At 34.8% G+C, this 17,587-nt stretch overlaps 1 protein-coding gene across 1 annotated transcript in view; it reads right to left on the reverse strand.

The window, feature by feature from the left end:
• The window catches only part of CEP192 (centrosomal protein 192), a 56,217-nt gene that overhangs the window by 607 nt on the left and 38,023 nt on the right, over nt 1-17,587 (reverse strand). Inside the window, exons 34-42 of the mRNA XM_088172810.1 lie at nt 17,151-17,274; nt 15,264-15,369; nt 13,697-13,901; nt 12,291-12,370; nt 11,329-11,424; nt 9,745-9,864; nt 5,996-6,117; nt 4,992-5,115; nt 4,447-4,505 (exon numbers count right to left, since the gene is read on the reverse strand). Of these exons, the coding sequence (XP_088028936.1) occupies nt 4,447-4,505; nt 4,992-5,115; nt 5,996-6,117; nt 9,745-9,864; nt 11,329-11,424; nt 12,291-12,370; nt 13,697-13,901; nt 15,264-15,369; nt 17,151-17,274 (1,036 nt within the window). The remainder of the gene's footprint in view (nt 1-4,446; nt 4,506-4,991; nt 5,116-5,995; nt 6,118-9,744; nt 9,865-11,328; nt 11,425-12,290; nt 12,371-13,696; nt 13,902-15,263; nt 15,370-17,150; nt 17,275-17,587) is intronic.

Here is a 17,587-nt window from a genome sequence, read left to right on the forward strand (position 1 = left end):
TTTTATAGATTTATTATCCTATTTTTCTTCTGAAGGACTTTGATCCTCAAGGCCATTTTTTCCTTCTGATTATACAAAGTAATACAATACTTTATTGCTGCTGGTTTACCTTGAAAAGTTTGGTCTGCCTCTGGGCAATATTGACAGTGCATCAACTTCATTTAGAGCAAAATTACTACATTTCTTCCTTCAAACATCACACAAGTACACTAAAATTTCCAACTCTTTTTTGAAATTCATGCATTTGAAGCTACTAATTTCCGTTACTTCTAATTGCCTCCACATTAAGAAATATTTTGCTGAATTATTGTAAATCAGTATGTCCATCCTCAAACCGCACTTTAGAAATTTTACAGTTTTTTACGTAATTCCTCTTCTATTTGGATTACGTAAAAACATAGCAAATGTAATGGGTGTTAATTATCAAAAGCTTAGACTGAATTGTTTTAAAATATAAGCTGTACAAGCAATAGCTGAAAATTCTGAGTGGCAATCTCTTGGATTCCATGGCATCCTGTAGAAATATCCAGCACTGAAACAGGTAGCAGTTACAGGCACATACTGAAATAAGGAATTATCAACAGCATCACTCAGTATAAAAAGAAAACACAGTTTTATTTGCTTTTACTATACCTTCCATTTTCTTTCCTTAACAGTGTATAGTATTATCCGAGGTCCTCTGGAATGTGCTTATTTCCCCTACTTTTTCTCACTGTGTTCCTACCTTTTCATACTCCTTTTCTCTGCACTAATCCAACCTATCACAATTAGTCTGTGCTTTTACGCTTCTACTCTACCCCTCACCTATATATGAAATCATAATATCTGCCCTACACATAATTCTCATTTTCTAGTATCATCCTTAGTGCTGAAGTAACCACACCAGCAATTTTTTTTTTAACAACGACATGGTCAATGAAATAAGAGTACACAGAGTTAGAATAAAGACTGGGATGGTACTGTATTTTTTCATCAGGTTAATACAAAAAACAAGTACTAATTGTACCATAGTGAACTGCAATCAACAATGCACCAATGGAATACAACCAAATCGGAGTTTCATGTCTCATACTCGACTACCAAGTGTTGTATAACAAATCTGGCAGTGTCTGTCTTTTTAACCATCTATGATATAAAGGCTGAAGATATTTACACAGCTAATTTAAAAAAAAAATCAATTTTTTAAAGTGAAGGACGTCAGTATGACTATTTAATCTGTAACATGCGTTATGTTAGAAAGCATAAATTTTAGCAGCAATACAGTGTGAAGCTGCATATAAATAGGCCACCTGAAAATTTACAGCAGTAAAAGTAAATTCAGTAGAAAGCCAGAAGAGATGCAGAACTCTGTATAATCTCCAAAATAATATATGTATACTCCCTGATATATTGCATAACACTTACTAAACAAGAACAATATTACCATACTCAAACTTACACTATATCAAAAACTTAACAGTAAGTTAGGTATTGCCCTTTCAAAAAGATGGCCACATCTGGCTGTCAAATAGCAATTTCCAGAATATGTACCATATGACCTCAATGGTACTGAGGCAGAGCAGTTTCTTAGCAAATGACAGCTATATTAAATTCCTCTTGATCTCTAAATGCAGGTGTCCATTTGGTGGGTGCTAAACACATGGTTCTTCCCTAAAATCACAGCAAGTCAGACATTACATAGTCTATTTTGTAGCAGTCAGTTGATTTCTCACATTTGAGGTAAGACTCATCACATTTGCTTCCTAACCCAAAGGGAAAGATACTATTTTCATTTTCTCAGCTAACAAGACTGAAAGGTTCAGACTCCAGATATAACAGCTCTTTGGGCTACTCCATAATATAAATGTTCTCAGAAATCAAGCAACCTGAAAGATTTTTCTCAAGTACAGTAATCAGAAACTATAGCTTCAGGACAAGTAGAATTCTGCCACAATTATCACTTTTTCTCTTAAAAATCCCCTTTTATTTTAAGCTTTCCCACTGTGCCTGCACGTCAGTTAGTCTCTGAGTAGTGCATGACCTTTACAGGTTGTTGCACCAGTTTCAAGTGGTATTTCAGAAAAGTCAGGCATGTCTGAAGCCTGCTTCACAGACTAACACAAAACACAGCACTGCAATAAGTTGAAAAAGAAGAGTATGGGCAGTTAGCCCAGTTTAAGCCATAGTAACCAGATGGTTCATCAATGAACAGTGACCACTGACAACCAGAAGGCTGGAAACAAAAATAATTAGTGAAGGGAATAATTCAACAAACATCTTTACCTTTTAGTGGTATCTGGAACATATACTACCCTGTAATCAGATGGTTCTGAAAGCAATAAAATTGGGACACTTTTGTTTTCAAGTTTTAAGTAGGCATAGCAAGCTGGTAGCCCTTCCAGAAACAGAAATTTGCCATTTTTTTAATGCTTAATTCATATGTTTGTATCACTTAAGAGTCAAATTGTTGTAAGTATTCTCCTTGAAGTAAAAAAAAAAAAAAAAAATTCTAGTGTATCAACAAATAGAACTCTTTTGGGTGTAAACTGCAGACAGAATTTCACAGCAGTGCTATGTACTGGTACTTGGGATGCATAACCAACTGAAGAACTGGCAAAACCACTACACCAATTTCTGAAGGTCAAGACTCTTGATATTAGATACAAAGTTTCGCTTACTTTATCTAGATTTAAAACTTGATTACACAGAATTACTTTTAAATTTGGCCCTCAAAATTAAGAGCATGCAATAGACCAAGTTTTTACACTTTAGACCATGTACATGACACTTTTTTGGCAAAAAAACATAGGTAGATGGTACTTTCTACTCTTACACTTTTATATAAAGACTAATATTCCAATTTCCTGCAAAGAGCCTTCTCATTCAGTGAGTTTTGAACATTACTTCCTAAGATAGCCAAGTTTAGAAGGAGTTACCAGTGGCTTTACTGATACCCTCTTTGATGGTATTCTTGAATAAAAGCCATTTAAAACACTTTAAACTTTTTTAAAAGCATCTATCCAAGTCAAGCAAATCTTCTGTGCTTTATGCTCATATAAATGGGAGAGCATTATGTTATGTAAAGAGAAATATTTTTTTTTAAACATAAGAAAAGCTGGTATTTACAACCAAAGAAAAAACTGCCAAAGTTATTAGGAAAAAAGGTAGACTGACTTTTAAACTTGTTAAGTCTACTGTAGATAAATGGAGTAGGAGTTCATAATTTCTTGCAGAAAATATCCAAAATAGTTTTTATAGCATTCCTCAAAAATATTTTTGAAATATCAAAGCGTCTTCCAGTGAAGTTACTTATTTTTTTGTCAGGGATGACTAAATCAAGTCATACTGTCCTTTGTCTGCTGCTGCACAGCCTCAGACAGATCTAGCTAGTTTTTTTATTTGTATAGATCTTATCCTAGTCACTACTGCCATAACAAAACCTTCTGTGCCATCTCAGGTGAAATATTTAATAAAAAGATGACATTTCAGTTGAAGCACTAACACAAGCCTAAGAGGAGTTACAACACTTTGCACTGAAAAGTGGCCTTAAGAATACCTTGAATACCTCTGGCTAACACCACTACAGCCCTGTCTTTGTGATAAATGTGGAGCAGATTAGGACGCAGAATATCAAACTTCATTTACCAAACTTCATTTACCATTTGCTCACAATTTCTGCTCTCTATACCCTTAGCTTTCCTGTGTTTAAAATAGGAACCTGTTTAAACATTGAGAATGTATGCTGTACCACTTCTAATGAAACGGTTGCATTTCTGCTTCCTGACAATCCCACTGTTGCAGATGAGCATGTGAGATGCTGTACTTCTTGAAGAGATGACTAATACTACTGTCACATTCTTGTTGTAATGAACTCCACAGATGACTGGGTTTATTTTCAGGGACTGCTATCACTAACTTTAAAATTTCTTTTATGCAGGTAAAATGCTGAAATAGTTGGTATGACCAGACAATTCCAGTGGCTGCTCAAACCTTGTGTTTGCAGAGAATCTTTGATGGAGCTCTGCAGGTTTGTCAAATTAGAAGCATGATGAAGGCAATTTGCTTGGTCTGTTGTGCAGAAAGTATAAATGGAAGGAATGACTTGATTGTGCACAGCATGCCAAATGGTTACATGAAGCATTAGGCTTAACATTAAAAGCAGTAGCACTGTTAGAAACAATTTGCAGGGAAGAAATTGGCAGATGCAGAAATAACTGTGTGGGCTCATTCTGCTTCAGAGATTAGAGAGTACAGTTTAGCAAAAAAAAAAAAAAAAAAAAAAAAAAAAAAGAAACCCAACCAAAAAAGCCTCACACCTCCCCCCAAAACCAGTTACTATAAACAAAAGCATCCAAAATATTTATATGTACATTTTAGCCCTGTACAGATACAGAAGAAATTTATCTTACTAAATTACTTGGTTAATTTTTTTTGTTAGGAGAGAATGTTAGCATATGCATTACTCACCTTAGAGAGTATTTCAAGTGCTTGATGTAGAAAGGCTCTTTGGGATTTACAAATTTCACCTGTAATTTAATACAAAATGCTTAAAAGTGCACTATATTTAAGCCCATCATATTCAATTATGACATGTGTAAGATTAATCAGGTCACTTACAAATACAGCTTTACACAGACCCAGGGTTTAAAAATAAAGAATGCACACATTTGTGAACAGTAAGAAAAAAAAAAAAATCTTCTTTCAATACTTTAATGAAGTTAAAAAATAAAAATCAGTAAATCAGAATAATAACAAACCTATGCAAACGATGATCTGCCATACTTTCCTATTAATATATTACAAATACGCTCAGTTATTCAGTCAAACAAAACAGAACAATTGCACATCAAAATTCTTCAAATATTGACTTTTGGAACTAGCAAACTAAGACATGTACTATTGCAATCTTTGTCAAGAATAAAAGAGGAAACACAATGCAGCTAAACAAATGAAAGGACTTACAAGTCCTTTCACCTTTTACATATATTTAAGATGAAGTCTGTCAAACTTACCATGTGTGTTGCACAGGAGTTATTCCGCAAGTGGACCTTTAACGTGGATGTTTCCCCAACTCTGGTTAGAGGAAAAACGTAGACATCTTCTGGTGCATATACTCCTTTAATGGCCTCTTTTTGTCTGATTTGAAAAAGGGATTTAAGATATTAACATTTATGATCTGTGTATATTGATTGCATACTTGAAGTAACAGGTGTGTTTTCTGAGAATAAATCAGGAAAAATGCAAATATCAAGAAAACATCAACTCTCTCCCCTTAAGTTTTATAGGCAAGATATTTTAGCCAGAAAGAATAACGAAAGCATTGCTGTTGCATAAATATACAGGAATTTACTTTCACTTCCACAGTCTGATTTTTTCCCCCATATGCTTTACCAGAGACCTAGAGTCTGATCAAAGATTGCAGGTTTAACCAAACATTTTACTCTCCTGCCATATTGACATCATCTCATAGTAAAAGAACTGACAATTAACTTGAGACTGAACAGCAAGGTTAAGACATGCAGTACTGTGGTTTTCTCACAATTGACTTTATAGTCAATTGTGGTGTCCAAAAAGCAAATATACAGGAAAAAGTATATACAAAATTCTAATGCCAATACCAGTTCATTTACCAAAGTGTATCACTGTTAGACATCTTAGAAACTCAAATGAAAAAGTATGTAAGATTAAACAATACAAAGCCACTAAGAGGTCTTGGCAAGTCTGTTTTTTAGAGCTGCTTACTCTAACATAGAATCATAGGATCATTCAGGTCAGAAGATACTCAAGATGGTCTCTAGTTCAACCTACTGCTCCAGTCAGGGTCAGATGTGAGGTCAGAGCAAGCTGTCCCGTTAAATTCCAAAAACCTTTGAGGACAGAGACTGCACAGATTCTCTGTGAAGCCTGTTCCACCACACAGAGAGTAAAAATGGTTTTCGCTGTGGGGTTGGGTTCTACTCCCAGACCCTTTTACCCAGCCGCAGACACGCTCTTTTCAGGATTTGTCCCTACATACCTTATTCTTTTTGGTTGTCCTTCAGAGCAAGCTTTTTTTTCTGGGTTAACTGGAAGCTTAGTTTTTGTAACAGCACTTGGAGAAGATCTCACGACTGGTGTTTCTTTTTCTGCTTTAGTACTCTATTGGCAAAACCAGAGAAGATTGTAAACTTCAAAAGTACTTATTCAGGAATTCAGTATTCAGGAATGCAAGTCATTCCCCTTACCCAATCCAAGATGTTTTATTTAAAGAATAATCTTTCAGGAGCATGAGAGTCTGCATCATTGAGATGGAAGCAATTATTTAGGAAGACTACGTCAACAGGCTTCTGTGCTTTACGAATACTTATTTATTACAAGACAGCTCACACCAAACTAGCAGTGCAGGTGGAATCTCAAAAAGGCTGCAAGCAACCAAGATTTTACTAAATGCCAAAATACCCCCCACTTCCTCTGCAGATATTATGCCCATATGCCTTAAGAACAACTAAGCTGGCTAAACAACTGCTCAGAAAGAAGGAAGACATAAGTCAGCATTATAATCTGAATTCTCAAAACAGAAAAAAGCTTTGTAATAATTTTGTACTATGAACAATATATCCTTCTCAAAAAACGGCCTCTCCAGAGAGGCAGAATCAGATAATGCACTCTATGGTATTTTCTGCATTCAGAAATTAGGCCAAAATATTTACCAATACCAAGACCCCCATTTAGGGTCTTCTAACACAAGGAGACCAGATCACCCAATGGGAATAATTGGACAAATAATCAATTTCAAATTCTGCATTGCTTAATGAATCTTGCCAGATATTCTTTGGAGTCCCTTTGGGTCACAACATCTTAAACAAAGTTAAAGAACCAAAAGAACCTCCTACACTTATGGTTGTACAACATTATGTCAATTTTTGAAATGGTGCTGACGTTTTAGACAAGCAGTTGATTCCCTGACGCAGGGAAGATGAAAAAAATAGATTCATCTTCAATAGAGCTGCTATGACAAACTTGTCTTTTAGACGTTCATTTATTCTATTGAAAGAGCTGCTAATCAGTCTGTCAGAAATAGCAGCAGCCATTAAAAAAAATCTTAACTTTAAAGAATATATTTTTCAGTTGCAAATAACCCATGAACCCCAGTAGAACCCAACAAAGACAAGAAGGGATTTGCACATGTGTCTTGTTTCAAAAGCTTTTATTTTTCCACATAGTGAAAAATAATGGGCGTCATGCCTCTGTTATCATCTAAATTGTAATTTATCAAAAGGCAAGTTGACTGCATGAGAATAAGGTACACTATTGAAAATTATCAGAATTTATTACCAGTCTTTATGGCATCTTGAAATACTGCTTGCTTTACCACAGCCTGTACTGACTTCTGCTATTTCAAATGAGAGCAGTACATTGACACCCCAAATGGTTACAATTGAGTGCTGCAGTTCCAAAGACACCTCAGGAACACAGAAATTTGTAAAACTTGAAAATTTGAATTATTTTCTCACAGAATTTAAAAAGGTTTTCCCTCCTCTCACTTCTGAGATACACAAAGATGATGAAGCTTTGATACTAATCAGCGCTGCTGATACTTTTAAATGTATTTAATGTTAATTATGTACATTACTTAACTTTTCAAAGTACAAAAACTACGTAAAATAAAAAATGGCAAGCATTCAACATTTGTAGTATCTTCAAAAAATAGCAGGGGTTCTTTACAAAGCCCTTAACTTTCTACATGCTAAAGGAGCAGTCAGGACTTGGATGCTGCCTCAGCTCACTGGCAAATGTTCCTCAGGAAAAGAAAAAACTAAGTTTGAATGACCGAGAGAATCCCTTCTTTCTTTGTCTGTCAGACTGGTTTTGGAGACATGATGATCTGAACTCCTGACTATAGTTTCCAATGGTGAGGACTGCAAACACATGTAGAGCATAATCAAAATGACAGTTAATTGATTTGTTAGGAAAGAGATTAAATTGGTATGTGCCACTCGTTTTCCTAACTTAATGTTGTTCTTTTAGTTCCTTCCTGAGCTCTTCCAAATTTTTCATTTCTTCTGAAGTGGTGCTATAAATAAACACCACTCAGTCACTCTGAATGACAGTCAGTCACTCTTCCCACTTCACTCTATCAAAAGTCACATTAACCACAGCTGTAGCCCCCTGCCTCAGCAAAACCACCAGACTCCAAGTCCTTTTCAAAGTTTTAGTAACATTGCCTAAACTCTTGATCTCAAGAAGATAACAGATTATGATTCACTTGTCTTCTCCACTAAAAGCTGCAACACTCTAAATGGTCTGTGTTGATCCCTCTTCTGAACAGATGTATGGTTCCCTACCTGGCTGAGAAATACAGTATTTCCTTTTCAAATATTTCTGAAAATGATCGTGACATGCATTTCAAGTATTTTCTAAGAACTGTTTTCCCCATGTGCAGAGATGCTATAAAGATCTAACTGTTAACAGCTTTGAAAAAAATCAAGACAAATCTGACACAGTAGTTCAAAAACATAATATCAAGTTATGCTGCTTAAAGATTTACACAACTCCAACAATTAGTCACATTTTAAGAAGAGACTTCATTAAACTCCAGAGTTCTGTTAAAGAATTAATCTTTTTCACATTTCAACTAGCTTTAAAAAGAAATTATTTAGATGTATTCCTCATTTTCAGGAAAATTATGACCAAATAATTTGATGAAAGTTGAATTAAAAATTTAATAAAAATTAATAAGAAATATTAATAAAAAAATTAATAAAAACCCTCTAAAACCAAACCTTATTCAGGACTCTCATGCCAAAAAATCAGAAGTTATTTAACATAAACCTTTTGTCAACACAATTAATTGGGAAAGAAGAAGGAACCTACAAAACAAATGTAAGGTACCTCAGCAAGAAGGATAAGTAAGGTTTCTACTACTGAAGCATGCTTAGTACGCTAAAGAAAGATCCCAAATCTTTATGTGGACTTCTTAGAAAAATCAAGTCAAACCTTCTGAAGAGGACAGCAAAGCATATACAGCAATCATGCCATATTGAATGTACAAAGCTCTTCACATTAAGCTTATTTAACTAATAATTAGAATTAATTCTTCCTTATGGTAATAAATCCTCTGTCCTATGGAAATTCCTCTTGTATAGATGGGATAAAAAGCCAAGTAAAGAGAGAGAGCACAGAAAACCAGTTGCAGCTCCCAGCCCACTTCTTCCAAGCCTTACTATAAAGTTTGAGCTGAGAAAGAATAGGGGAGCAAAGGAGAGTTCAAACCCAATTGCACCCATAAATAAATTTCACAATTATCCCCACTTACATTGTTATTCTGATAAAATACTGAAGCAGGTTTTATTAGAGACACAAATACCCATCTCTAAGATCGATATTTGAAAATTCCAAAACTGCACTGAGTTATGTATTACAGCAAAGGTCAGTTACTTCACTGTTTATTTACAAAAATAAAAGTGACAAACAAAAAAACCAAACAAAACTGATAGAAGCATCTTTGTCTACAGAAACAATTCCCCTAGAATATAAATGTTTCTACTCTCTCAGAGCTAAATAAAGTTTTATATAATAAATGGCAAAAGATAATGCATTATCACATAAGGAAGAGGATGTTTTTGTAACGTAAGAAAAAATACAATTTAGCCAGCAAAACTACTAGCAGGGTTGAGTTTTTTCCAGAATATACCAATGTACATACAAAAGAGTAGTATATAGTAAAATCAAGACGTTATCAAAAATTTCTGCTCAAGACAGTGTTTATAGCTTTTACATACTCACATTTCCAGAAAGCTGAATTTTTAATCTGTATTTCCTACTCGGATTTTCAACTGAGTAATACTCAAGGTCCCAGAACTGAGAGTAATCTCCTTTATTTCTAGGTGAAAAGATTACAGTAACCTAGCAAAAAAAAAGAAAAATTTTGCAGAACACTAATAATCTTCAGAATCTTCACAATTTTACCTGTGCAAAGTTATGATTCATCCAACACAAAATTTACACACTACAGAACACATGTGGCACACACAGGTGATCTTGCAGAAAACGACACAACCAGGTAGTCCTCCATCCGGAAGCGGAAAAAATTGGACGAAATATGTTGTGTAAGCAATTTTGAACAAAATTTGAGTTCAGATAATCTGCTTTAAGCAAAGTGAGCAGGTGCTGGCACAATTATTTCTGTTAGTAAAATGGAGAGAAAGGGGACCATGAAGGGAAATATGTGCACATGGAAAAAAACTTCCTTCATCTGGCAACAAAGTTGTGAACAACTCAACTCCTCCAGCTCCAAATCTGTAAGCACACTGTGTTACAATTATTAGAAGGCCCGAAATTTAAACCAACTTGCAAGCTATGAATTTGATCATCCTTAAAGGTCACCAGTGTAACAAAACCTTGTACCAGGTTAATTCAAGAATAAACTTGCATTATTTTCAGAACTCAGGTTGAAGGGAGAATAGAAAGAGAGCAGCAGATTAGAAAAGACCACTACAACTCTATCTAATTAGCAAAACATCATATCCACTGCAAAAAAATAGCCAATCATGATAGCACTGTACCTGATCAGCTCCAGCCCACAGCCTGGCATGCCAATGATGTAAATGTTATTCAAATAGGCCTGAACTAGAATTGCTAAGGCAAATACAATTGCTTAAATTCAAATAATGCCTTGCAATATTATGACATTACTATGAAACTGGACAGGAAAAAAAGTTTTTTATTCTTGTAAACAGATTACAAATTGCATCTCTGTGGAAATACTGTCATAATTATCCATAACAATGAAAAGATAGGTGTTAATGAAGATGAAAAAATAAAACTCAAGTAGTACTGTGAGAGACGATGAGGGAGGAAAGACCTTTACAAACCTATTCAGTCTATCCTTGGATGTGCTTTATAATTGTGGTTATGAAACCCTCTACTGGCCAGGAGATAAAATTGTAAGACAAATGAAACCAACTTTCAGAACAGTTAACTGTTCTTGAACAAGTATAGCAAGAATGTTTCAAGGAAGGGAATCAGGTGTTTGCACTAGTTTTCTAACAACCCAGAATTATTTGCCATTTTCTTCTGGAATTTTACAATAACAAAATAATTTACAATAATTTTCTGCTCTAAAATAATTTGTCCTTAAAAACCCCCAAACAGTAACACAAATACACCACCACTTTGAAATCAAAGTACTTTGCATGAATTCTTAGAATCAACTCTGCTCTGAATTAAGCTGATACAAACTACCTGAAACATTCCAGAACCCAATACTGAAAGGCCAACATTTTATCATTATCAAATAAAATTTCTCATTTAAGATCATATTTTATAATTGAGACATACATATATGCCTGAATATTTATAAATGTTTACCTTCTCTTGTCCATGAACTTCAAGAGTACCAGAAATATGTGAAAATCCAAAAGAGGAGTAAGGAACCCTATAAACACAACCACTTCCATCCACATCCTGCAAAAAAATTTATGAGTCAGATTCAGAAGAAAAAGGAAAAAAATAGCCTGAAACCACACAATACACCCACACACACCCCCCTTGCAGAAGACTGAGGAAAATACACCCAATTAAGCTGCTTTTAAGTGAACAATTGATATTGACTCCCTAAAAGCAAATTAATAAAGATTGAAACTACCTTATTAAATAATTGTGGTCAGTCACTACAACTACTGACTTACAGTTCAGAGGTGGTGCACTGGCTGGAATATGCCACACTCAATCCCATGGGGTACTGGCAAGAGTGCTACATAACCATTTTTCATCATTTCACAACAACGGACCATAATAATAATTCTAGCATAAAATCAAAAATCATCACATCTTTTTGAGACTATAAAAAAATAGGGAAGCATTTACAAATATCAACAGCTAGGCACAGGTAACAGCAATGTAATAAAAATATCCTTGACCTAACTCAAATTTCTACAGAGATACCATATACAGTGCAATTTCAGCAGCACAAGTCTGGAACAAGACAAGTCTGGCATTCTGGAGCCAAAAAGAGACACCTATCTTTCATTTATGCTTGATTACTTAATGCAATCTGGATGATGATTCTATATGAGCACAAGCAAACTCTGTAAAGCATTATGTGAAGCAAAAACTGTACCACAGAGCACTGATTGATTCACAGTCAGGGAGCACATTAGGGATGAATAAAAGGAGCAAAACATTTCCCTGACAGCGACAGAAGTAAATAAAACCTTTCTAACTGAGGTCATGCTCAAATATATATTCTTTCTTAAGAGGCAGCAGAGAGAAAGAAGTTAAAATAAAACCCAGGGATTTGCACAAAACTCCCAACATAAGCATTCACTCACTTTAATATAGGGTGGTGCAAAAGATGACAATATCCACTTCAGATTTTCATTCCCTTTATTCTCCATTTCCAGGTAATTCTCTAAAAGAGAAATACAGACCAGTATACTAAACATCCTTGTTCAAGTATCCCTGGTGTAAAGAGTTAAGCAGAAACCATACTTCTAGATGAACACAAGTTTAGTGGAAACAGTTTTCATTGTAACAAATCTCAAGAGCAGACTCAAACAAAGCACACTGTCATAAAATTTGTAAAAGCTTATACACAAGAAATTTAGACTCGACCAAAAAAACCCCAAAAGATATCCAACTCCTTCCCAAGACATTATTTGATCATTCAGAGATAAAACACAGAGTATTCCAGTCTGGGACCAAATAAATTTGTACCAAAAAAATCTATTTTGTTACTCAGCATACATATAAATTCATGTCTCTTGGCAAGAATTAATAGGACAAGATAATCTTAGTCTGGAATAGCACTTTAAAAAGTTTAGCTGCAGACATACAGTATATAGGAAATCTATAAACATCAAAAGTAATATATTAGAATCCTTCCATAATTTTAGCAAAAAAACGCAGATATAATTGATAAATTAAGCCTTGAAAGTCCTCAAGTCTGCTGGAAAAAAAAAATGTCAGTGGATCATTAAAAAAACCTTTACCTAAAAAAAGTAAGTACTACAAAAAAACCTGGTATCTAGATAACAGAATGAGAGTTCCATAGAGTTACTTTGAGAATTTTAAACATTACTGGAATTAAAGGTACAGACCAAGCATTTCAGCCTCCATTACCTACACTGTCCTCCTCGATCACTATGTACCATGACAAGGACAGCCAGCCTTATAGCTGATACTCCTATTAGGAAGAGCATTTATTTCCCTGCCAAAGACAGATTGGTCACATGTCTTATAGGCATAAGGGCAGATGAGAATGGATCTACTGCAAAGGTGCATTGAGCCAAAAGGTTTCAAGTAGACACAGTAGCCTTTTAATACTCTCTTTTCCAGGTACGGTGTAGCTGCATTCATCCTAGTGGCTTAAAAACCCAGCAACTGATTTGCCTGTATGCAAACCTATCTTGTGGAAAAAAAGGTGTGACCATACTGTATAAGGAGAACTAAAACAAAACAAAACAAAACAAAACAAAACAAAAAAAAAAAAAAAAAAAAAAAAAAAAAAAAAAAAAAAGAAAAAAAAGGGGGAAAAAAAAGGAAGAGCATTTCAAACTTAAGGCAGAAGTGGGGAACTGGTCATTCATACTTACTCGACTAAGAGAACAAAACCAAAGTGAAGGCACTCAAATTCCCAAATATGCAATACAGTAAACAAAGCCTCTGAACCCAAGATACACCACATGCTATAATTAATAACTTTTTCCTCTATAATTAATAACTAAATTCCTCTTACCTGAGCTTTGACCAGGTCTTGTTTTAGGGAAAACAATGTTTTTGTTCTTTATCTCCATTTCTATTAGAGGGAGGCTGGGGAGAGGCTTTGGCACATCAACAGTGGGATTTTCAGATTGTGGAGTAATTATATCACATCTTCTACATGGAAAGTCTGATCCAGACACGGTCTGTGCAACAGCCTCTTGAATAAGGACTTTAATAAACTTTTGCATCATTTGGAGAAAAGCAAAGTTTTAAACAGTGAATATTGATATATTAACAAGTCAAACAATTCAGCTCTATCTCCTTGAGCTGCAAGAGCTTATGTTCAGCTTTACATTTCAACAGAGGAAAGCTCTCATATTAAATCACCGGGTCTTCTCTAGCCTCAAAAGTTGAAAGATTCTAGGACAAGGTTAATTTAGGAGAAAATGAACATTCACTGAAATTTTGCTCTCTAGGCATTTTAATTCAACAGGAATAATAATTTCAAGTAGTTTAACTGACAATTTCTACAACATTCTCTGTTGCAGATAATAGAAACAGAGCTGCCTCATTCAGAAGGAGCTTTGTGTTCACTTCTACTACATAGTTAGGAATTTTAAAAGTTTCAGTTAATGCTAGTAAAATCTTAGCATACTTTTGTTGATTTGGAGAGGTAGCAAATAAATGACAAAAGCATTATAAACTACCAGATTTCTTATAATTTTATGGGTTTTGCTACACTCTCTATACTTGTCCCAGTAGGTTTCTTAAATTCTTTTCTCATATTGTAGAACATAGCATAGTTAACTATGTGCAGTCATTATTTCCATCTCAACAATGTCCCTGTTTGTTGGGGTTTTTTGAAGGCAGTTTCCAATTCTGTATCATATCTCACACTTCCCTCCATGCAAAAGGAAAGTAGATACGGTTTTATTGTTTCAATGTCTATTTCTCTCTCCATGCATTGTTAAAAATAACCCAAAACACACACTGAATGTAAAAATAAGAAAAAAAGTCTCTTTAGGAGAGATTACCAGGGAGTCCTTCTGCTCTTACACAGAAAAAAGAAAAACTGCTGGCTTAATAAAATTTATTTCTATGCCTCAACTTAACTAGGGAAATGTCTTGGATTAAAATCCATGAGGAGGCAGAACCTGTTCTAGACATTCTTTATCACAGACCTGTCATCCAGAAGGTCAATTTTACCTTAAGGGACCTCAAAAGAAGCTATGGTGACTTGTCCAATAATCTCTTTTAACTTCTCTTATTTCACAGTACAATATAGACTAATTTTATGTGTGCCTATCTACATATATATATTTAGTATTTTAGAAAATTATGCATAAGGCAGTGGTGGGTACAATATTGTTGGAAATTCAGTTAGTGTTCACATCATAGTATTTATTCAGAGATGAATGAACTAAAAATCTCAGTTTACAAAATGGCATCATACTTTTCCTTTTAGTTCTCTGAGAACTTTAAAAAGAATAATGGAAGTTGACAGAGCTGCTGACTCAAATCTAAAAGGTTTTAGCAACTTTATTGGAACTGACAAAGTAAAATAAAAAGCTGCAATCTGAAGTCTCAAGTAAACGACATACCTTTAGTCCATTATCACAATGGATATAGATTAGGCCACTCCAAGGAATTAACGTGGGCCTTGTGGCAAGTGATGGATTAGGACTCACCAGAATTAGTGTACTACCCCTAAAAAAAAAAAACAAAAAAACTAGCATGATTCTTGTACTAGAATCAGTATCTACAACATTTATCACCAGCCCACCCAAAAAAAGATGCACTTTTAAGATAGCAGATAGGTGAAGATGCTCTACAGAGCATCTTCAAATTTAAGGTATTCAGATATGTGATATATTAAGCTTTAATGGCCATGATCCCAGGATCTTTTTTCATCATTACTGAGAAATCAGATCACCTCTTCTCATGGCGTAACTCAGTTTAAGAATTCTGCAGGCTTCAGCCATCACAGTGCAGAGTATAAAATATTCTGGCTGGCTCCTGTGCTGACAGGTTGACTGCCCTTGGCACTGTAAGGAGATGGTCATGAAAAATAGAAAACTGGGCAAGTGTAGCTTGCTGTGCTTAAGTCAGCTGTTCCCACGGGTCTGCTTCCTACTTGCAGACCTCTGTTCTTGATCCAAACTACTTACTTGGACCCAAAATGTGAGGATTCTGCCCACTCTTTTCCAGTGAACACATTTTAAAATTCTACACTGCAAGAAAATTGCATGCAGAAGGCCTTCAATATCCTCTTTTTAAGAAATCATCCAGACAATCCTGAATTTAGGGTATGAGATACTCAGTATGTCCTTACTTTCACAGTCACTGGAAAGTTGTTCATTGTTACTGCTTTTTGAGACTACTTTTTTTGGCACTGATTGAATCTGCAATGAGTGGCAGCCCTTCCATGGAATTCTATTTTGTTCTTACTACTGGTGAAAGTTTCCCAGAAATTTACATCTACATGAATATGAAATTAAGTCCTTAAAATGCAATCGGCGAGGCAGGACTGAAGAGAAAGTATGTTTGGAAAACATGAAAAAAAAAAAAAAAAGTTAAAGTAACTACTGAAATACAATTCTGAAAGCAAAACCTATTTTTTTGGTTGGAGACATTTTTTTAATAAGATGAGAATAGTTTAATAACAGGATCTTAAAGCTGTTCTGAACTGAGCCTTAAAAAAACACCAGAAATTCAGAAGGGAGAGGTGAGCAGACCTTTCAAGCATAAATTGTGGAAGTCTTTGCTGCCATGTATGAAAAGTCTCATATACATATACAGTGATGTTATGACTACTTTTCCAAAAAATGCTAATTAAGGTATGGGCAAGCTGACACTGGCTTGCCATTATTTTCATACCTACAGATACTGAGGAGCCAAAGGTTGAATGGCAAAACTCAGTTTTCTCAAAATAAAATAAAAAAATATCCCAAAATCAAGTTGTGAGAAATATCAGCATATTGCCTAAGAAAACATGAAGTCCCCAGAAGAGAAGCCTTCTATAGGAATTGTTATTTTGGGGGTTGTTTCTTGGTTGTGGGAAGGGAGGAAGTGTTTGTTGTTTTTAAATGTACAGCTACGTTTTAAACAAAAAACTACTGTGAAAAGAGATTTCTAAAGCTTCAGCTTCACTGGCCATTCAGCTCCCTGAAAATTATGCAATAATAATAGTACTTCCAGGCACAGAAATTTCCTGGCATCGAGGTGATTATACATGTGACAGAAAAACATTCCTATTATACACAACTATAAAAGGAAAAGGTCCTAAAAAAAGCTATATTTGCATCTAAGTTGACAAAAATTCTATACCCTGGAACTAAAATAGTTTCAGGGTACAGTCTAAGCAAACTCAAGTAAAGTACTAAAAACCAACTAAAACTCTGAAATTAATTACACACTTAAACTAAAAATATTCTCCCAAAACCTCACCACACTTTCACACATAAAGGAACTTATGGAAATACACTAACTCTGGTTCAACAGCTCCATGTTGTGGGGTTATAGTAAGGCAGTGAGCTGGCCATGAAAGCTCAAATGTCAACGTTCTGTTGGAATTGTTGAGAATTTGTACACGTCTGGTATCTGCTGTTTCACCTGTAACACAAAAAAAAAAAGCTAACACATACAAAAATTCACAAAAATGCCCATGATACAGAGATGCACCAATAAAAATAAAGTATTTTCTGCCCTAATTTTACCTTCACATTACTTTAAAATCTTCATAGGTATGCAGTGCATTCTGTATGTATACACGGGGCACATTATCCCTGATAATTTATCCAAAACTGTGTTCTAATCAAGTCTGCATGAAGATTACTGGCCAACCCACACTTACAAACATCTTATGCAGTTATACAGTTATCTTAATACTGAAATGGCTATTTCATTAACTTCAAAAAATACTTAC

This window comes from Sturnus vulgaris, chromosome 1, assembly GCF_052056855.1.
Source record: "Sturnus vulgaris isolate bStuVul1 chromosome 1, bStuVul1.hap1, whole genome shotgun sequence".
NCBI classification, from domain to species: Eukaryota; Metazoa; Chordata; class Aves; order Passeriformes; family Sturnidae; genus Sturnus; species Sturnus vulgaris.